The sequence below is a fragment of the Camarhynchus parvulus genome, chromosome 6 (genome assembly GCF_901933205.1).
Source record: "Camarhynchus parvulus chromosome 6, STF_HiC, whole genome shotgun sequence".
Lineage (NCBI taxonomy): Eukaryota > Metazoa > Chordata > Aves > Passeriformes > Thraupidae > Camarhynchus > Camarhynchus parvulus.
Window position 1 is genome coordinate 8,707,639 of NC_044576.1, and position 22,787 is coordinate 8,730,425.

The following is a 22,787-nucleotide window of genomic DNA, read 5'->3' on the forward strand; positions in this document are numbered from 1 at the left end:
GAGAGTCAGTGCTTTTTTTCCTGTTATACCTCCTCTGCCTCCTTCGTGCAGCTCTTTAAGTTCCCACATGCCTCAGCAGCCCTGAAGAGCAGTAACAGAAAGATTATAGTTTCTGCCCCCTCCCAGGCCCCTCAAACTGAAAGGCTCCCATACCTTTTAACTATGATTTGCAACTCTATCTAAAATCTTACCTTGAAATATTCAAAGGTAATCAGTATTCACCATGTCTAGGTTGGCTTCCTATGGCCACAGGCAGAACAAGGATCAGCACTGAGCTGCACTCATTATCATTCATTATACATTTTGAGTTTAAGAGCAGAGGGGCCATCCCAGAAAATGTGCTGTTCAGAGGACTTGGTGGTCTCTAGTCACATGCTGGACAACACAGACACTGAACTGACACAAAACACTAAGTATAATCACTCATTTATAGGGCTGATAGATCAAAAGGTTAAGTTTGGGGATAAACTAGCCCTCCTTACCTTACACTTTTAAGTTGGCTTTTTTCAGATTCCTATTTAGAGACATATTTTGCATAAGACCACAGGAAAGTGTTCCAGAGTATTCCTACAAAAACTGTTTCTCTTCATTTGCTGACTCTAGCTAAAATCTGTTGTGAAAGCAGCAGGAGCAAGAAATGTCAGGAAAGAATTTTTATGCTGCCTGTTTTCAAGTCTTTGGTCTCAGTAGATTTGGACCACAGCAACAAAAAATTTCTTGTCTCCTCTATTGGGTTTGCCTGCTAATGGAGAATTAGTTTCATCTGTAGAAGGGAACTAAGCTCAAAGGGGCCAGCAGGTGGGTGTATCCAGAGCTCCCAAACTGACATGCTAGAGCATGAGTTACCCAACCAGTTGAATTAAAATTGTAAACAGTTGCAAACAAACTTCTGCAGATGTTACTCATGTACGCTTCACACCCATAATTTGCAACTCAAGCAATGCCAATATTTATGTACTGTAAGTACTTAATTATGTTGCTATGGAATGTAACACTCCCCCTATAATTCAGGCTCAGGATAAAGAGGTTTAATTCACTTAAAAGCATGGCTCTGGTTGAGACTTTACTCACCTATCAATGTCCTTGGCTACTGCAACCAGGCAGTGGTTTCAGTCCTTACAGTAAAAGCAGTGTTTAGAACCACTGTTATTCACAAAGGCAATGATGCCAGTAATATTTTATTGCACTCAACGTTTCAAGAACTGGAGTTTAGCATTAGGAGACAATGATCAAGTTTTCAAAACTACAAATGTGGGTGACAGACCTCCTGAATACAGACTGGAAAAAATACTTGAGCTTTCTGCATCTGCTGAAATTTAATGATAGCACCTGCTGCTTCCTGAGTAACAGAGCTTTTTTCTTGGCAGCTCAATGTGATGCCACAGCTCTGAAAAATCAGAAAATATTTCATACTGTGTCTGCTAGTTCCTACAAGAAAAAATAAATGGTACTGAGACAGCGAAGTAGTTCCAGAGAATTCTTTTTGAAGATCATTAGTTATTATCACCAGGTTAATACTTTTAGTTATTTTTTCCATTCCCAGAATGAGAATTCCCTTAAGAAACAACTAAGATAAAGAGTCTATATCTATATTTTAGGAAGATAATTATAGCAGCTCTAATTACCATCAGAACAAGCCTTACAAGCTTTTTAGTAACTCCATGTAACAGCCATATGATTAGAGAACACTGAAGTTTAAAATCTGAATCTCCATTACAGCAACATCTACTTCTAGGTCCATTATATCACGACAGGGTCAAAAAAGCTGTTTCATTCTCAACTTTCCCACGTGAATAAAATGTATCCCCAACTGAGAATTTTCTAGAGTTGATACCATTCTTTCTTATAGTATGATATTGCTGTAAGGCTTATTCCTGACCCCATAATTTCATGATATATACATTCAAAATTAATTAGAACCATTTTCACATAAAATCTCAAGAGATTTAAAGAATAAAAATTAAACAAGAAACACATTAAATGCAATTACAGAATAATATTTGTGGCATTTAAATATTCAAATTTAAAACCTTCCAGTATTTAGCAGAACACCCACACTGTTTTATGCTGTTAAAATATATAACTGAAAAAGTTACAGTCAAATTTGCACTTCCTGTACTTCTGTTTCTCATTGTACTGTAGCATGTTCACTGATAAGAAGCTGAATTTTTAAAAATGATTATTTAATCAGCAGAAGCTGAGGAACTCCCATCTCCAAGAAATACTATTTCAGTTGTGGAAACACCCTCCTCACTTATCTGACCTCAAACTGTGGAGGGAGGAGCTTCTCATTCTGTCCAAATTCAAAGCAACAAGTGACACTTCCTTTTCAAAGGGCATCACAACTGACAGGACCTACTGGTCACATATCCTCCCACATGAAAATACTCCCCAGCATGTTTTAAGAGCTAAACGAAATTTGTCATCCTTTCTCCACCCACAAATCCTTTTTTTTAATGAAAAATTGATATATGACAACACAACTGGGGAGATAATAAATCTTCTGGTTCTGGAAGACCAAAAAACAAAGCATCTTTAAAAATTACTTCGGTGAAACTATCATATAACACATGTAATTAGTTACCTTCATGAGGAATTATTAGGATTTCTTAGAAAAAATAATTTTAAAAACTTCTTTGAACTGCTGGACTCACGAGCACATTCTGAACACACATAAAAGACAGTTTCTATAATACCATGCAACTGCCAGGTCTTGCAAAACCTATGGAACTCCAAGGGAAAGCAGAAATACAAGTTCATTTCCCTCTTTCTCCTCCTAGAGCAGTTGGGGATTGCAATGATGGTGAGACAGGGACTGCTGCCACCAGGTAACAAAAACAAGTTATGCAAAAAGCTCATGAGAAGTCCTTAAGCATTGGAAATGTTTGTCCTGGACATTAGGGTCATAAAAGCTTCATTTAATGGAGATTACATGGATCCCCCTATTGCAAACTTTTACCTGGTGGCTACACTCCATTTTTGCTGTATGCTCATTTTTAAAAACCTCAAAATGCTGAGTACCCATAGTGACAGATAAACCACGTTTCTGTAAGATCAAGAAAATGAATAAGCTCTTTTCATGCTGTGAAAGGGCAAATTCATACTGAATATTACACAGTTGGGCAAGACTGGCATGGGATTGGAGGTTACTTTTTTTTTCCAACTAAAAGAAAATCTCACTATACCAAATGCTATAAATGCACTTATCCTTATAAAGACTATTTCAATGCCCAGTTTGAAGTTTTAAGAAAAGTTCTATCCTATATTATGATAGGTATTTCTTGGGAGAGCAAACAAAAGAGATCAAAAGAACCCCCCAAACACCAACAAACCACTAAGTAAAATACACAGAATTTACTGATGCTTTTTTTTTAAATATCTCCAAGGAATGCATCTACATTACAAGTCTGGTTCTCCATAGCAGTAATGTGAACCTGAAAAGTGAACCTTCCAGTAATAAATACAAAAGTATTGCACTTGAATATTTCACTTTTCCAGAAATAATATTAAAGGCCAACATATGATTTCAAAAGCCCTGTTGCATATCTAAGAAGAAACATCAATAGTGAGGAGTTCAGTAAAATAAGAACTTTGTATTGGTCTCAGCATTATTACTCACCCGCTTTGGCCCACTAAAAATCTTCCTGGTGTTTTCCTTAGATTTATCACCTTGTTTATTTGTGGATTTCTTATTGCCTTCATGCACACCAGATGCATCCTCTGAAAACTCCAGATCTGTTAAAGGTAAATACAGACATGAAACAACCATTTTAAAAGCTGTTGAATTGCTAGAGCATTTCTTGCATCTGACAATTCCACATGTATAGCTTCTGACATTACATAATGAACCATCAATATTCATCAGAAAAATCAGCCTTACTGCCAAGCACAGTCCTGGGAGCAGCTCAGGCTTGCTGACTGGATTGCAGTAATACACAGAGGCATGACAAGGTGCACAATCAAAAATATTACAGCACCTCTTGCCCACTGGGTAAGCTGCAGGCAACTGCTTCCCATCCCACACTCCTTAAATCCCAGGGCACTTTTTACAGGAGTTTCCTAATGGCTAGCTTACTGCTACAACCCTGAGCAGCAGATGAATAAAGCAGGAGATTGAGCTCTTGAAAACTGTGAGATTAAGAGATTTATAAGAACACACCACAATTATAGAAGAGAAGAATTAATCTTGCTTCACTTCTCATGAAGGCAGGCTGTTTGTATTTGCTTATTCTGCTGTGATCAGCTTAGGAAAGAGTCAGCCAGAAGGAACTGCTGACACAGCCTTGCAATGGATTCGATACTTGCATTGCCACTGACTCCAGTACCCCATCCTGGACTGTAAATCTGCAACTCACTCATCAAATCCAATTTTTGTCCTTAGTTTTTGGGGGTTTTTTTTTTTTTTTTTTAACTTGGGTTGCTTTATTTGAAGCACTATCCCTTGGAGACAAGGGAAGAGGATTACTTGGCACAAACCAGAAGTTACAACAAATTTCAAGATGGAAATAAAGACAGGCACAGAGAGGCACTGTTTCATCTGACAATCTGTTTAGAAAACCAATGTATTCCTGAAAAGCTGCTGCTGTTTGAAAAGTGCACTGCAAGAATACAAGCAGGTAGGATGGGTTACTCTAATCCCAAGTAGATAAGACCAGCCAAGCTGGTTAAGAAGGCAAGCAAAGGCAAAGCTGGTAACCAAATTTCTAATGGCATTCTCAAGGATACAGAACTTGTCTGAGGAATAGAACTATTCCTAAAATAAAGCTCCAAAGTTTCCCAAATTGCAGTAAATTTCAACAGGCTTGGCAGCACCAGGACTGGCAGGATGCCTGCTGCAAGGCACCTCCTGGAACCAGCCTCTCACTGGTTCATTCTATCCCACTGGTTTTCAGTGGGGCTGTGTCAGGTGAGCACAAGAACCTACAAACACAGCATCAACAGCCCCTCTGAAAACAACTGGCTTTAACAGATGTTTGATAAAATTAGTATAACTGAGGAAAAATACTACGGACCAATTTCCATTAACTTAAATAACACAAAACTACCTCCAAATCTATGTAAAAGACAACTTAGTTCTTGCTGAAGCCAATTTAAGGAATAAAATCAAATTGCTCTGATATATATCCTTATATATCCTGAAATATTTCTGAAGAAGTTAGGCCCTGAATGCAGTTCTCAAAGAAAGTCAAACCAAAAGAACTGGATCCTCCTATTGCAGATTAAAAGCTAACAAGTAATTTATTTGACCACAGCCAGTACAAATATGCAAGTCATTCTAGAAATACAAAATACTTCACCCACCAAATGAGAACAGCAACTTGTGCCCTGTGCTAAGACTTGGACCTGGCATTGCCTTCAATAATGATTAACAATGTTCTGGGATCAACTAAGCCACAATTTTAAATTTCCTTGTTTGAATTCTACTCCTATGTGATTCTGCACTATCCCACTTAAATTAGTTGATTTTAAATTCAAAGAAACTTCTTGATAAAAAAAATTCAACTTCTACTTACAACAGGACAATTCTGCATTTTCTGATGTTGCTAGCACATCAAACACTTACTAGCTTTGTAAGATTACCTGGAATGCTTCTATTTGAGCAGTGCTTTTGAAGGCCTTCTTAAAGCACTTTGCACACATTATCTTAGCAGACTTGTAAATCTAACTAAACAGGGTCTGGAGGAGAAGTCTCCTGTTAACATGAACTGAGTGAGGAAAACACTGGAGTAGTCTGGTAAGCAGCGACCCAACTGGAGCCTGATTTCCACTGGCTCTCTCCTGTACAGCTTTTTGGAGGGGTTTTTTGCCTCCTCACAGAGAAATTGGTCATAATACCTTTTTTCTCAGTATGGGAGCATGTAAGGCCTTTTTTCCTCTGTCTAACCATTTTTAATCTTTAACCATTCATAATCTTTACGATAATTTGCCTGTCTTGGCTAGACTTGGAAAATGTTCAAAGACCAACTAAGGCAACAAGCACAGTAAATTTCCTGGGGAACAACAACAGAGTTTTGTTTTAGTGTCTCAGGGCAATTCTGCAGAAGGTTTTGAAGCCCAAACAGGACTCTGCCTTTGAGGACTTTGATGCAGTTTTAACTGGCTTAAAATATTTACCCAGTCAAGGTGACTCAGTTTTTGAGAAGATGCAAAGGAATTAAAAAAAAAAAAATAGGGCAAGTTGGCTCACCAGAACTGAGTGCTAGATGCTGATATACAAAAGCTACATTACCTAAAAAGATTACAGGAATCTCATCTTGATCACTGAAAGGAAAAATGAATCAATGACACAAAGGTTAAGCTGCATATTAGAACTGATTTACAAAGCAAAAGACTGAGCTGCAATACAGATTTCTCTTGGATACAACTCCCCGTGGATTACTACACTCAAGTCAGTCACTTTCTTCCAGTATTAAAAGCTTCTCCTCACTGGAGTCATCCTGTACTCTGGCTACTGAAATGACAAAAGCTGTGTTTCAAATCTAGGAAAGTCTCACCAGTACTTTTAGCCCCTGGCACTGTGGCAGAATCCAGCTGGGAGGCTCACAAGCCAAAGGGGCCTTTGCTTCACTGGGCTGCTACAGAGGAATCCAAGAGAATTTTAAATTGCAATGGCAAAATAAAAAGCAAACTTTTACCAGGAACTCAACACATCAGCAAAAATCTAAGGGTAATAAGGTTAAGAAGTATTTTCATTAAAAAGTGTGGTAATAGCATCTAGAAATTTAAGAGGTGAAGCTTTTTTCAGAGGTGGGGGTTTTATTTGCTTGGCTTTTGTTTGAGGTTTTTTTTTGTGTTTTTAACTACTTCAGCAGAAAAGGCTATCATAGAAGTGAGCAACAGAAGATGTTTTTCAATGAAAGAGTCTAACCAAAACTGAATTTATCTGTTTTGCAATTTTTCCTGCACTAACAATATTGTTCCTGTAGTCTTTGTGCTTTCTTAAATTTCATTTGTCAAAACATTTAAAAATGTATTGTTAAACTTACTTTCCCGTTCTGAACTACTAGACTAGAAGGAAGTCTTTCTCATGTTCAATTACAAAATCTTAGAGATGTTTTAAATTAAGGTTATAAAATCTATTTCATAAAAACATACCTAGATTATGGCAAGTAACCAAATCAGTATTATGGCAAAGTAAGGCTGTGACAGAAAGCATCAAAAGCATCAAGTTTCTCAAAAAACTGACTATGCCATGTAACATTTTCTATACTCAGAACACTAAAATCAGTTTTGGGATTTTCCAGGGCTGAAATTCAGAGAGGCAGTCTGGCATTTCACCTGTCAACATGGAACAGAACACTGGATTTTTATCTGGGCCTTTATTCATTAGAACAAAGAAAGAACAGCACACACAGATCTCAGGTAGCATTAGCACCTCTCAGTACTGTTCACCATTTCAGGGACAGAGTTTTATTGTGCAAGATGTTCTGAAAGCTGTTTCTCAGGCCTGGAGTCAAAGCTGGCATTTTTCATGGATGTAGAAGTCACTTTTTTCCAGTATGCAAAGACAATACCTCAGAGCAACGTCACATTTTACTGCAACTTCAGGCTTAGATTCAGAAGTTCTTGAGAAATTCTCAGGCTCAGCATCACTACATTTAAGGGCTCTTATCATGGTTGTTCTGAGCAATCACGATACTCAAAATTTGTAAAGGTCTAAGAGAAAATAGTGTGAACTTCAGCAAGGAGCCCCAAAAATTTTAGGGCACCATCAGACTCCCTGTTTTCATAATCTGTACTATAGGGCATCACCCCTTCAAATTTCAGAAAAAAAACCTGCAAGACAAATCTCACCTGCAAACAGCAGCACAAAAGAATCAAATGAGCTAAGGAGATGCAAAATAAAGAGGAAGCATCTCTCAGCAGAGGGACTGAGAGGTAGCTCTTACCTGAAGCGGCGAAGCGCATTAAGAAACTAACAAAACAGAAATTTACATTCCCCTGTGCCACGGAAATCTATTAGGAAAATATTTCAGAGAAAACATCTGTGATACCTGGGAGTATAAAGGCCTGCTTGGTGAATGCAGTGCCAAATGCAAAGTGTGGATATTTTGAGACTTCTGAGGACAGCAGCTGAAAGGATTATTTGATGGGTCAGCATCTCAGTTGCATTAACTGTACAAGCAAATTTTTCCCTTGGAATAAATGGCTGAACAAGAAGTCATCAAAGACAGGGACTAAGAGTACTTCTTAAGCAGCCCTATAAGATAAACCCATTTTCCAAAGAGGCTGGAACCCAAGTGTCTCATCATAAGTAAATTTTATGAAAACAAATCATGGTTTTTTTTGTTTGAAAACAATCTTCTCGTACAACACCAGTATTCATTTGTTCCTTTCAAATCCACAAAAAAACCCTAGTGGTGACATTTAGTTTGATTAAAAGGCTTACAGAAAATTCTCATTTTAGAAACAGCTATAATTAGAACAGAGAAATGAACATTTTTTCCTCTGAAATTTTATTTCTGGGTTATATTAGCAGAAGCTATTTGTAGGAAAAAAAAAAACAATTTCTCCAACATTTGCAAAGCTAGATAGAAACCCTCTCTTCCTATCACAATGAAATACATCTGGACAAAGTCTTAAAATGTAACAACTTCAGTGAGTGGATAAAACTTCCCATGCTTCATGCTCCAAAATGGAGGACCAGAATGTTCCGTAGAACAGTGGCAGTGTTTTGAAATATTTATTCCAACAAAAGTGATTCTCTGGCCTTAGACTTTTTCAAAACAGAAGAGCTAAAAGCAATTTTCCACCAAAGGTATTCCTTTTGTTCTTCACCAGCACACAGGACCCAACCAACCACCAAGTAAGTTTCATTTTGCAAAGGATTTTAACCACCAGAACTTGCTCAGCAGCTGCCACGTCCACAGTTTTACTCATATATATGTGTGTGAGTACGTACACACCCCACTCCCCAACCTGCACAGAAGGAGATACCTAAAAACTGAAAACAAGAGCAGAAACAAATATGCAGAGGCTCTCCCAAAGCCAGTTATCTAACTGGCACTCCATGGGTCCCCACAGCCTCTCCCTTGAGTCATGCATCCTCAGATAAGATGGAGCCTGAGAAAGGTCCAAACTGCCTACAGACACATTCAAAACCAGAAAAAGATATTTCCCATTTCTTAAGAGCTACTTAAATGTGTGCACTGAGCTCTGCAATTGTGGGCTGATCTGGAGGCTCTGTGGGAGGATACCTGCCTTCCAGGCATAGATGCTTATGCTCAACACACCAAAAAGGTACGAATCTTCTACAGGGAAAGAAAAAACCCTCTACCTCTGGCAAGAGATCAAGGGGTATAAAGCATACTTCAAGAGAGATATGAAACACCACACAGGACCACAGGAGAAGTAAGTTTAGCTGTTAAGATTTCAAGTGAGTTAACTGTTAGGTTTCCAAATCAGTATTGTTGGACAAATTCCTAGGTACACTGCAAAATGAACAAAACATTGAAGTCAATTAAAATTAAATGTCACCCATGTATTCCAAAAGAGTTCTACTGACCTGCATTAGTGCTGAGCTGGCTATCCTGGGAACAGTTTTCATTGCCATCAGAGGTTGACTGTAGTGAAGCGGATGGTACAGTTCTACTTCGCTTTTTGTTGGCCTTCCTTTCTGCTACCTGCCACTCTTCATCTTCATCCTCGCTTTCACTTAAGTCATCAAACCCAAAGTACTTGATTTTGTAATTGGAACTCCCAGAGCTTCTAGAGGCGCCTTCATCTCCCCCTCCCTCATCTTGATCATCAAACCCAAAAAACTCTAATTTGACATCCTTCTTGGATTTGGTATTGCTTGGTCGGAACCTGGTTGTAGTTTTTGTGGCGGCCATGTCTGCCTTTTTCCTCAAGCGCCCAGCTTCGCCCAGGTCAGTGGGAGCTGCTGAGGTGAACTCATCCATGCGCTCCATGGTGTCCTGGATGGTGACATTGCAAACTGACAAGCACGATGGGTGGAGAACGGTGTAGTCTCTAGTCCGTCCAACCGTCCCTCTAAAACTGGTCCCACTACTTAAAGAAACTTTTTTTCCTGCGTTCAGCCCATCATTATTCGACTCATTGTTTGCTTTGGATAAAGACTGACTAGTGCCATCCATTAGCTTGTCAAAATTTGTTGCCCCCTGCAGTTTTGCTTTGTTGGATCGACAATATGTCCTACAGTTGCTTGGCCTAGGAATAGTCTGCACAAGTTCTTCGCTAATGGCTTCCTTTGGATTTTCACTATCTTCTTTATCGCACTCCTCATCCTTGCTCTTCACCGCTGAGAGATGTTCATTGTCAAAAGCTAATATATACTCTCCAGTTCTGGTGTCTTCAGTTTCATCCTCCCATTCATACAAGTGAGTTCTTAGTGGCCCCTTGGTCTGAGATGTTTCTGATGCAGAATTTGCTGGTTTACCCACGTGGGAGTCCCAAGAATCAGGCAAGTCCTTGGCTTCAGTGTTGTATCCAGAAATGTCTGTGGTCTCAGCATTGGTTTTATTACTGTCTCCAGCATTGTCATAGATGAAATGACTGTTCCCATTATCTTCTTTCAAATTCTGGATTTTATCTACAAGAAAAGATATATTTATTACTAAAATGGAATATTAAAAAAATAGTCACCCATGCAGGCAACTTTGGAAAGTTACAATATAACAAAACACATTCAGTGATCATTGACAAAAAAATATTAGAGGTCTTTATCCACCTAGTTCACACTTTTTAAGCCCTCCAGTTTAAAGGTTTTGCTATAATAAAGTCTTCTTGCACTGTCTACCAAAAAAAAACCTCCAAGTGTCACTCTGAAAATATGTGCATCATGTAAAACACAGTGGTAAACCCTAAATACAACCACATATTTACCAAGGCAAATTACACAAAAAAGCAGAGACTTTGTGGTGAAATTGTCAGAAAAGACAATTACTGAAGTTTGACACACAAGTGACTTAACAGTGAATAACTAGAGATAAAGAACAACTACAAATTGTCTATTATGTAACAAAATAATTTCCTTCTTGTACCCTGAATAAAACAGCAAACAACTTCAACTGTCATTTCATTTTGCTGCTCTAAATGAAAATATTTGGACTTACAAGAGAAATATAAAATGCAGTTCTCATCACAAATTTTAATTTTATCGCTTCTGAAATTCAGGTTTATGCAATGAATTTCTGCATCTCTGAAGAAGAGCTGCTGCCAAAAGTTATTCTCACACTTCTCCAACCCATAGCCACACTCACATCCTACACTGTCCAGGAGAACAAGTTCCACTATAACAAGTCAGTTTTTGTAAGGTTTGTTTCCAGCCAACCAGCACCCACACAACAGCAATGCCAGGAAGCAATGCAAGTATTCAGTCTTCCACCTGCTGTCCTCTCAGCTGGTGGGGAAACCATTCCCTTTGTCTTCCCTGAATACCAACAAAAGCATGGTGGATTTGGTACCAGAGTTTCATGATGACTGCATCTGCCATCCTCTGTTGACATCACACACACACAGACACCCAGCAATATAAGAGGGTATTTCCATGAAACAAGAATTTCTTGGAAATTTCTGAGACAGTATCAGCAAGCACAGGAACACAGGTGCCTGCCGTTACTACTGGCCCTGAAATGGCTGCCTGGGCCAGGAAAAGCAAGATAAGAAGTCTGACAAAGACAAGAGGAGCACATGATGGGATAAACTGAATAATACACAGACACAACTGGGACAGGGCCAAGTGACAAGAGAAATGCTAGAAGAGAACGTGCTTAAAAGACATGTGCAGAACACTGCAGTGATAAAAGGGGTTCCACTGGCAGAATGCAACCCCAAAGGTTCAAGTTTTTTAGGCAGCAAAGGCTTCCTAAACTCATCAGTAAAATGAAGGCCAAAGCATCTCTTTAGCACTAGTCCTGACCTCATTAAATTTCATCAGCTTCCATTTACCCAAGTGGCACAGAAGTTTCACAGCACTGACCAGAAGATTTCAACCTCCTGATGAGGGAAACAAGCATCAGCACTGTTCCAGGGACTTTGGCTCACTTGTTTTCAAATTAAAATGGCATCATCTAAATGCCATCCTTGCACATGTGTTTTATAGACGAATTTTAAGGTACTGAAAATTCTAGTAGAAGAAATGGCTACCAAATCCAGTTTTGCAGGAAATTGGTTTAATTCCTGCTAAAATTCCTCAGGTAACCAGGACAAGTAATACCTTACAAGCTGCATCTAAGTTTTCTGGAGTCTTGCTGAGATCTGTCACAGAAGTTATACATACTCAGGTAGAAACAAAAAAAGCTTTTTACAGAATATATGAAATGCAAAACTCAAATCTAAATTCCTCACAGAACAAGGAACCCTAACCCTGCCATCTCCATGATGGAATCTTGGTTATTATTTTTCAGTATCAATATGTTATAAAAGCAATATTGTTATTCCCATTTCAATCTCATGCTTGCCATAATCCAAGAGACACAACCAAAATGAATCTTTCTGTAATCAAGGAGGGGGTTTGACAGTGTACAGTATGTTCCTTTCTCCCATATGTTTAATATTATTGTGAAGACTACCACAACACTTGAGGCATGAAAAACAGCAAATTCAATTTAAAACATTTTCAGACTTCCTTGCTAAAATACACTGTTTTGCAGTCTCACCATTGCTGTTCCATATCTAAGGAAACTTCTTGTTTCTCCTCATGTAAATGTGATCAAAATCAATTTCTCCAGTCAGCTTGGCTGACTAATAAATAACAAATCCATTGTAGCCCAGTCAAATGGCTTTATTGATGCTTGGTTTACTATACTCCCAAGAAATGTTACAAGGCAAAGAGTACTAACAGCTCTTGATGGTCACAGCAGGACTTGTGCACCCTTTGTGTAACACGTGCATCAGCAGCTTTGAACCTTGAGCTGTCTGAGAGGATTCTCTAAGTACCAAAAAAGTGATGTATCTCAATTTTACCTTTCAGTGCCTAATTTAATACAGCACACCAAGGTACTCCTAAACAGCAAAAAAGTGGCAGTTAGCCTCCCCCTTGATTCTGGGGCACCAAAATTTTAAAAACACACAGTACTTCAAAAGTCTTAGTAACTGCACCAGGGAGGTTTTTCCATCTCCAATAATAAGCAAGGCTGATGGAAAATGGAACCACTGAACTCTTCAGTGTACACTGGGTAGAAAATCTGGCTTTAAAACTGGATCATCACAATGCATTACTGGAAAACTAAGCAGTGACATTTAGAGGAATACTTCCTCTAAAGATCCTTTGTCAAGCCACTGTTCTCATCTCATCAGTGGGTCAATAGCTGTCAGCCTGAACCTTCAATACCAGAAAGTACTGCTAATCACTTCCTAATTGCCCAAAGGTGTACAGGAACTGCAATTCCAATAGCCCTGATTTTTAAAATTACAGTATTTATTGGCAGCAACTACTACAGCAGAAGCTAGCATGACTGTAGGAAAAAAAAAATGAGAAAAGGAACTAATTGTTAATTATTAAATATTCTGTAGTCCAAGAGAGACACGGAATTTCTCCTCCTATTTTTAACTGCAATTAAGCTCTTTTGGGGCTCAAATACCAGAATAACTCTCCCAAGTAATTTTAAATCAGCAATAGCATAATCCCTTCCCCACGTACAAACACTGTATACCTAGGAACCATATCAATGTTCTGTGGTAATCATGATTTATTTTCCGTTTAGATCACTAAAAGTTGCTTTATTTCATGCTCTAGTTTATGTCACTTAACAAGACAGATGTCTTCAGCATTGCTGATGAATTAAAAAAAAAACAAAGTAAAACTTCCACTTTTTCCCATAAAATGACGTTTTCACACACACACAGATGCATATTACTAAATCTGTAAAACTATATTTAAGTGATAATGATTATTGTTCCAAGTAACCTTAGTCAAATTACCACTAGAGAAAAAATTTCAATTTCAGACCATGCAAGATAGTAAATTTACATAAGGCAATAAAGTTTACACTCTTCTATAATATATATAGATACATGCAAACACTCAAACAGCAGGAATGCTACAGAGTTGTCAAAAGCCCACTGCTTCTTCAGTTACAAACCTGAAAACATGTAAAAAATATACATCTATACCTACATGGAAAACCTACGACAGACTAGATGGATATAAAGATAACTTTCTGTTCCAATCCTATTTTTAAACAACACTTACTATAAGCACTTGTTAGATGGAACAAATGTTACTCTATACATTCAACAATAAATGCCTCATGACTACCATAGGTAGCCAGTGGTACTACCTCCTCCTTTTTCATTTTTAAGATCATGGACAAAATGAAGAGTGCAACTCTAGAACTAAAAAACTCCACTTTTTTTTTTTTTAAAGAGAAATTAATTTTTTTAGAGATAAGAAACTTACATCCTTCGGCTCAACATCTGACAGTTCTGAAATGAAAATGTCTCACATTTCAACTTCATTTGTTCTTTAACTACCTATAACAGTAAAAGTTTGACAGAGGAAACACTGAAGTTTGGAGAAAAGACAAAAAACTCTCTCCACCAAATAGTGAAGCCATGAGTTAACAATTCATGCCCTGATCCTTCAGGTATTGCATATACCAAAATGAAATCCAAAGCAAAGTAAAGTAATCCTTCAGGAAACCAAACACTCTTCTGGACAAGAAAACCAAGCAACCATAGCATCCCTCCTCCAGCCTAGTCCCTGTTTCACTTTTCTTTCATTTCCATCTAACTTACAAGGCTAAGTGACTGAGGCTCCAAGACTGCAAACATCATTTTCAGCTCTGTAAAAACCAAATCATCATTAACAGCCTAACACTAATTGCCTACAGTCAAACGTTACATGTTTTAGTTAACTATTCAGTGATAGAGCTGCAGAACCTTATTTGCTATTTTCATGCTACTTGGAGCACAGAGCAGGATCTTGGGCTGTGAGAACAAGGCCTCCTGCTGTAAATTTCTACCCTGAACAGAAGAAGGGCTCCCAGGGCAAAGCTGCCCCACAACTCAGCCATCATCCCCTGCAGCCTCCTCAACAGCAGCCCGTGGATGGGCAGGAGACAGGCAGGCTCACACACCAGGACATGTGCCAGCTCCATGTGCCAGCTCCATGTGCCAGCTCCATGTGCTGCTGCCTTCCCAGGGATTAGGGACCCAGCTAAAACCTCCTCTGCCTTTCCATGCAGGCAGCAGGGAGGTAAGAGCACAGACGGCACCTGAAACAGCGCTGTGTCTTTGAGAGCTCTCTTTACCACCCCAAGTTTGATCAAAACCAGTTGAATAGCACAAATGTTAGGACAAAACTGAAGGACACAAAAGGACAATCAATATTACTCTTGGTATTATCATATATGCAAAGTAACTGCTTACTTTTTCCTATGTACCCGTGGACAAGCTGCCAGTGTTACATGCTAGCCCTACTAACTTGAACTTTGGGTTAGTTTTCTGTCTTAATTAAAGCCAAGCAAAGTATCCTCCATGCTACAAACAAAAGGCATATGGCCTTCTATAGCCTTTGCAGCATGAAACCTTACACTCCTTCAGTACTGTGTAAGCAGCTGTACAAGCCTGCACTTTAATACTGAGAGAAACATGATTACTATTCACAATAAGCAAATCAACAAACACACTATGTTTCTTTTCTTTTAGTATTAGCCACAATTCACTGCAAATATTAAAGCAATGAAATCTTGAGAGCAGGCAGGTGGCACAATGCCAATATTACATTCTTGATTTCTCTTCCAAAAGAAACCAAGAAATGGTGGCAAGTAAACGAAACATCAAGAATTGTGTGCAGGGCCCTCAGAGCCCTCCAGCTACTGAGGGCACATACAATCAACAGGCTACAGCCCAGGAACAGATCCTGACACAGGATGGAGGGAACAGCTTGTTAAGCTCATTATGAGCTACTGCTCTGCCTGATGTCTCTGAGCACTTGGAAACATTTATTATAGCTCCATTACACCATCACCAACGTTCTCAAGCATAAAGCTACATCACTTCAGTCTGCAACTTGCAGCTGACCAGCTAAAGGAAAGGTGCTTATATCACACCCTTCATTTCCAGCCCAACTGAGACACACCGAGTGTCATCTCTGGTTTGGTCAGAAAACCAGGAACTGCAGAGAAGTCATGCTTCATTCCAAATTAGAGAACAAATTTCATTATGCATTGGAAATGAAATGTTTTGATTGGTAAGGAGAAAAGGTTGCAGACTAAACTCCCTTGATCCATTTTCCGTCTATGACTGAAGAACTGGAAAACTCAGGAAAAAAAGCCCATGGAAACAAAATACACAATTTATTAAATGGGCAAAATTTATTTGAATTAAGTCTCCATTAATGCCTATGAGATCTTGAAAAGCAATCCTGTTAGTAGGCAGGAACAGAAGACAGGAAGATGTGACTCCCAAGATCAGTTTCATGGTTGACAATCTGTAAAACAGCTAAAATTATAGAAGCACATCCACAGCTATGATTACAAATTTTTAAGTAATAGAATTCCCAACAAGTCTGTATGCAGATGAGACAGACACTGTTTGACTCTTTGCAGATGTTTAAAGTGGCACCTTATTGTCCAGGAAAAAAGTCACAGAAAACCCTAAAGTGGTGAAAATTAATTTACTGCCATGACAGCACTATTTTCATTAAGAATCATTTGCTTGAGTTGTTTCCTTTTCCAGCACCCTGAATATCAAAATTCTAAGGCAATTTATATAAAAAATTAATTTGTTTCTTACACAGTCTTAACTAATGACACTATGACTCCAGTTAGCTGTTCTTTTAAACATGAGACAGAAGACACCTTTAGACACCTCTTCTGCTCTCAAATCACCTGGATGCATCTGTCAGTCTGGTAACACACTGTTCAGCATCTCCAACAGAGCATTATTTTCATTCCCTGAGCCTAACAAGATTTTCATGTTTTCAGAACATGCTGCTGGCACAACATCCCCCACTGCCTTGGCCCCAGCCTGGGAAAGGCTGAACCCTACCCACAGGGTAATGCTTCCAACCTTGCACCCCTGTTTCAGCCATACAGTAATTCCTCATATACTTTTTTTCCACTGGGAAGATGTGCTACCAGGAGGCATTCTGAGAAGTTGTGTCAAACTGGAACACTTGGCAGCCAGTGTACAACATCCTAAAATGTCCTTGTATTTTTAAATGGAAGTGGAATTTCACAGGGGTGCAGGCTGACATGGCCACCTTCCCTCTTGTGCAGAAAATATTCACTGAACCAATCCCCTGCCTTTAGCTCAGGCAGTATTTTTACTGGTATGACAAGATGGCTTTTGAAGTTAACAACTGTCTTACCTTCTCTTCTTCTAGTTCTTTGGCTAGCAATCACCAGGTATTCTGCTCTCCCTCACCTTTCATTGCACCTGACACCAGTGCATCTCAACACCACCTTCAAATCAATCTGTACATGCATACCTGGCCAAACCTGGCACACTAAGCTCAGCACAACTGCCTCCCCAGCAAACCTTCAGGGAGAAAAACACAATGGGCAGAAGAGCTGCTACACTTGGTAGCACAAGAGTTGTAAGAGCCTGACATGTGCTCACCTCTCATGGAAAGTCCAATGAAAGAGACACATTCCTCCTCATTCCAAGCTCAGAAGGGCATCTCTTGCTCAGAGCAGCAGGAGAAAGCCAGAAATAAACAACTACTAAGTGTGTCATGAGCAACACGAGGGGCTCAAACATGCCAGAAATACCTGTTTTCATCAACTTTTCTAGGGTGAGCTGCTATGGGAAAAAATGAAAGCAGACTGTAACACAGCAACATTAACAATTGTCAAAACAACTGTGTACTTAGGCTAAGTCAGTCTGAATTGAGACAGTACTCATGAATATGCTGAAAAAATTTAATAACCACAGCAGTAGTTTCTTAAATGAAAAGATGAACTAGGTTTGAAATTGAAGAACATTTTTCATCCAATTAAGAAGACCGCAGCAGTTTGAGTCTGAAATAGCTTCTTTACCTACTGGTTTCTGCTTGCCTGCATGCTTTGGCCCACTTGAGAGGTATGCACCTTAACAGGGGTTTTTTTTCTTCCACAGGCACTGACCAACTGTATTCAATGCAAAGTTATTTCCACTTTTTAACCATGCAAACTAAGAAGCAGTTAGAAGTATGATCTTCTAAAAACTGTTCATTGTACAAGGCCATGAAGAAAGAATGATTTTAAGAGTATGGATTGCAAAATTTACTGCTGTATACGAAAAGGGAATTATAGATTAAGTGAAGACAGCTCCATGTACCCTGTGCATGGACATACAGTATGAACTGCCCTGTCATTAGGAAAAATATGTTGCAGAAATCAGATTCTCTCCTAAACACTGGGGTATTTTTCTGGATCGTCATTTTAGCAAACAAGTATAAACATTGAGATTTAAACAGAATTTCAACCATTTCAGACTTTTGAAAAACACTACAGGAAAAAACCAACAGACCACCACTAAAGAGGTAGCAGAGGGGAAAAAAGAAAAAAAAGAGAACAATAATCACACCAGTTTTAACACAGGCTACTGATACAGCAACAAAACTCTGTGTGTAAGGGGAAAGGGGCTATCTTCAAAAGAAGAAAACTTACCAAAAAGCAACTAAAGAAGAGAGGACCTGTGGACAGACCCCAGCTATCCACATACCCATCATAACTACTACCATCCAAACAAGCCTCAAAACACTGGAAATTCTCTCAGCACACATTTTCTGGCAGACCTTTCCCCTTCTCTGCTATCAGTTTCTTAATGCTTTGACCCAACCAGAGCACAGCTGCAGCTCTTTTTAATCATGGCTGCTGCCAGCTGTCTCCTAAGACTGCCAAATGCTCAGGCCTCACTCAGGTTCCCCCAGCTCGGCTCCATTTTTGGATGGAAAATGACTGAACTGAAATTCTCTCTCACAAAGTAAATATTACTCTCAAAAACTCTGCAGAGGAAGTAAGATATTACTCTGGCTTAACTATTATTTTCAATGTCCATGTCAGTGTTAAACACAAAACAGAGGTGGAAAAACAATTTGAAAGGAATACCCTGACCAATCTGGTGGTCAAATGCAATTATGTAACAAACCTGCACTTGGGAAGTTGAAAGTTAACTCTAAAGATAGGGCTCCCCACCCACACAAGCAGGATACAGAGGCTTTGCACAGAGTCACTAAGGTACTACCAGGATAGTGCGTCAGGAACAGACTTGATGGCTTAAACCATCTCCTTCCTCAAGGGCATCCATTTTCTGCAGTTTACTCTCTGCACTCTGTGCTTTTCCAGCAACCAACCACAACCAGATTGTGCATCCTGGGCCAAGACACGGCTGAGCACAGCCACATCCCTTTGCTCCTGCCCTGCAGAAGCACACGTTCCTAAGAACTACACTTGCCATTTTGATTTGCTACCTCTAAGTGCACTGGCCCCAAGTGACAAATGAGGGCATTAAGAACTATCTAGAAAAACAAAAGAATCAAACAGCAGTCAACAGAGAAATGCTCTCTTACAGCACCAAGAGCAAAACTACTGCCAGAGCAAAACCTGTTTGAGTACCAGTACACAGGAACAAATGACAAGATGAGGAATTGCTGTTTTCATTATTGCTCTAAATGTTAAGGAGAAAGAAAATAATTTGTTCTTTTAATCATAAAGAGCCTCCTCAAAGGTCACTGCCAACACAATAACCACAAAATCCATACTTAACATTACAACATAGGAGAAAGGGACACAATTCTTACACATTCTGTAGTCTGGAAAGATATTTTAAGCCATTCTATTTCTCTACAGCAAGCAAAACACATTTTCAAGAAATAAATTCATAGGCTCTAAAACAAACCAGACAATCTATGCCCAATTAAAATACTTCTCCCCTAATGCATGATTAAATACCTAATTTTTTCCCTTAGAATTAATGCAGGAAATGAATATTCTCTCACAGTCCATAAACCAGAACATGAAGTATGCAGAGATGACAAACATGTCTCAACCCAAGTGCCTTCCCTGATGAAGATTATCAACCTCTTGGACAGACCCTCTGAAGGCCTGAGTTACAGAGCTCAGCACTGGGCACAAAAGCAAAAGCCAGCAGATCATCACAGCACCCAGAGTCAAAATGCAAACTTACAGTACAATGCCAGAAGTATTTCCATAAACTGAAATAGCCAGAGTGGGCAAACTAGCTGTCCAAAGTGAAACATACTGGTACACTAATATAACTATGAAATGCCATAGCAACTCCTAAAATTCATCAAACTTGGACATGAATTCTCATGAAAAATTGTGCTACATTAATTCAACCTACAAGCTAACAAATATTCTAAAAGAGCAAGCTTACAAACTTTGCTTCACGTTTTTATACCTAAGCTTGCATGAAATACTATTTGGGTTTATGCTTTGCAGAACAAGTTTAACAGTTAAAAAAAAATAAATCCCACCAGACTGTTTTAAAAATCCAAATATTGTTCTGAAGGTTTTTACCTTACCCTACTCTAAGACTGTCTCATAAAAACCTCATTTTCAAAGTAGCTGCATTTTTGCTTTATATGAATTACCAGCATGGTATTTTTCTAATGACACAACTTACTTTCCAGCTACCAAGTTCTCCCTACCTTCACAAAGATGACCTAACAGTAACTATTAATACTGAACAGTTTTTCATTGTTTCAAATTTACCTAAACCCCTATCTGCAAATTACCTGCTACATACAGGATTACTCAGAGACACTCTTCAGACAGTATTAAGTCTTGATCAAGCAACATTAGGGTAAGATTATGAGAAGCTTTCCACATTAGAGCTCCTCAAAGCCTTTAAAATGAGATTGTTACAAGCACTAGCTGAAGGCTATTAAAAAAAAAAAGACCAGCAAGTTCTACCATTTTAAATAAGATACAGATCCTCAGCTGCGTTACACAGCTGCACAAATACTAAAACAAACCCCCAAATCGACTGCTTTTTAATACCAAACATTAGCTAAAATTAACAGACATTGCATCACCTTCATTTTAACGTCCAGAGAAATGGCCACTGAGACAGGATAATACAACTGAAGCAGAATTAACTGCACCTCTCAGTTTGTGCACAGCCATGGTAAGTCACATTTTTCAACTCAGTCTAACTCTTAGCATTATCCTCACCTACATTAGAAATTAAGGCACAACGATGGCTCATACTCTCTGGGAGTCCTGAGACCTTTATTCAAGCATTGTCTAGGCAGTATGAGGAGAAGGACTAGCAAATTGCACTTGAAAACAAATTAACAAGCACTTTCTTCAACATCAGTACCAACACAGCCTAGTTTCCCACAGCCAGAGATACAGGGCTGGATGTGGGTTAAGGTTGAGCTCACATTGCAGTCCTCCTTACGCTGGGAATATTAATGTTCTTCTACCTGCCTGCTTTCCCTGCCAGCCCCCACCCTTTCCTTTCCTCATCAGAAATAGTCAAGCTTGTTGTCTTAAGGATCTCTGAGCCCTTTGGACAAATCTGGTTGAATCTGGTGGAGTTCAAGAGTCACCAGGAAGGGGAAAATTATTATGGGGAGGGCAAGGACATGTAAGCAGTTGAGGTATACACACTATTACACTCCTCCCAAGTCCCTTCATCCTCCAGAACCCTATGCCAAATCAATCAAATTAACCCTCTGTAGTTTTGAAAGAGCCTCCCCATTGAACTTTACTGAACAGTCACTACAACAAAGAAGCCTTTGAAGTACCTACATTTACACTGGCTGACTATACACCACTATCTCTAATTGCTCAGTGTGCTGAGTTGTCCTCAGAGACAACTTTTTATTTATTTTGGATCAGTTTACACACAAGCATAACAGCAGCTTAAACAACTGAAGTTTTACTTACACTAACTGACAAAAAGAAACACTACCACCAAGACTGCAGTCTTTAAATAAGGATAAGGAAACCAAAGACCCTCCGAGGATGCTCTGCAAAGATTCATTTGCAGCTGAATTTCATTTCTGAAGAAAGATATGAAAAGTGTTTTTATCTTCATTTGACTGGGTGTCAACAGAATGTAATAGACTCTGAAAGAACAGAACCATCAGATCAAGATACAGCTTGTCCTTCACTACTTCTGGCTGAACTGCCAGAATCAGTAACAAATTCTTCAGAAAATCTTGCAGAACAGAACTTCTCCAGTAAACAGTGCCTTAAGTAACCTCTCCCTCTGCATTCAGACCACCACCACACTCAAAAGCTGGAAGGACTTATCCACCAAGATTCATCAGCTTCCTCCTGTTCAGAGCTGTATATTTATGACATACCCAGTTATCTAGCAAGGAGTTCTGGAATTTAAATAAGGAAGTTTTTCTGTGCTAAATATTGTATTTAATTGTCTTCCATGGGACTGGAATCAGGAAGCACCAATGAAACCGCTCAAGTCTGTTCCTCTTGGCCTTTCACACATGATGAATTTTCAGAGCTCTATCACATTTTCTCCCCACAGCTCTCTCTTTTCCAACCTGAAAAATACTGTTCTGACAGAGGTTGTCTACAAGGAAACCATTTCACTGTAAAACCTGCTCTACTACAATCTCTTGTTAAAACCAAGGGAACTCACTGTTTCTTCCCCTTAGAAATATTGGGGGATGAACTTACTCCATTTCTTATGAAAACTATATTCAAACTTTAAAATCCCTTAATTTTGATTTCCAGTCTGAGGACGAATCATAGTTAAAGACAGCTGCTGAAAATCATATGAAAGCAAGAAATATTTTAGCAGCAAAAATAAAGAGCAAGATCAAAAGACAATTAAACATCCTAGAAATGTAGCTCACACTATAGCTCAAATCAGCATTTCCTGGGTTTTTTTGAATTAGA

The 22,787-nt window shown here is 39.0% G+C and overlaps 1 protein-coding gene across 4 annotated transcripts in view; it reads right to left on the reverse strand.

The window, feature by feature from the left end:
* WAPL (WAPL cohesin release factor) overlaps positions 1 to 22,787 on the reverse strand; it is a 64,016-nt gene that overhangs the window by 35,768 nt on the left and 5,461 nt on the right. For all 4 annotated transcript variants that reach the window (XM_030950663.1, XM_030950662.1, XM_030950664.1 and 1 more), the window contains exons 3-4: positions 9,506 to 10,552; positions 3,620 to 3,735 (exon numbers count right to left, since the gene is read on the reverse strand). In XM_030950663.1, coding sequence (XP_030806523.1) covers positions 3,620 to 3,735; positions 9,506 to 10,552 — 1,163 coding nt within the window. The remainder of the gene's footprint in view (positions 1 to 3,619; positions 3,736 to 9,505; positions 10,553 to 22,787) is intronic.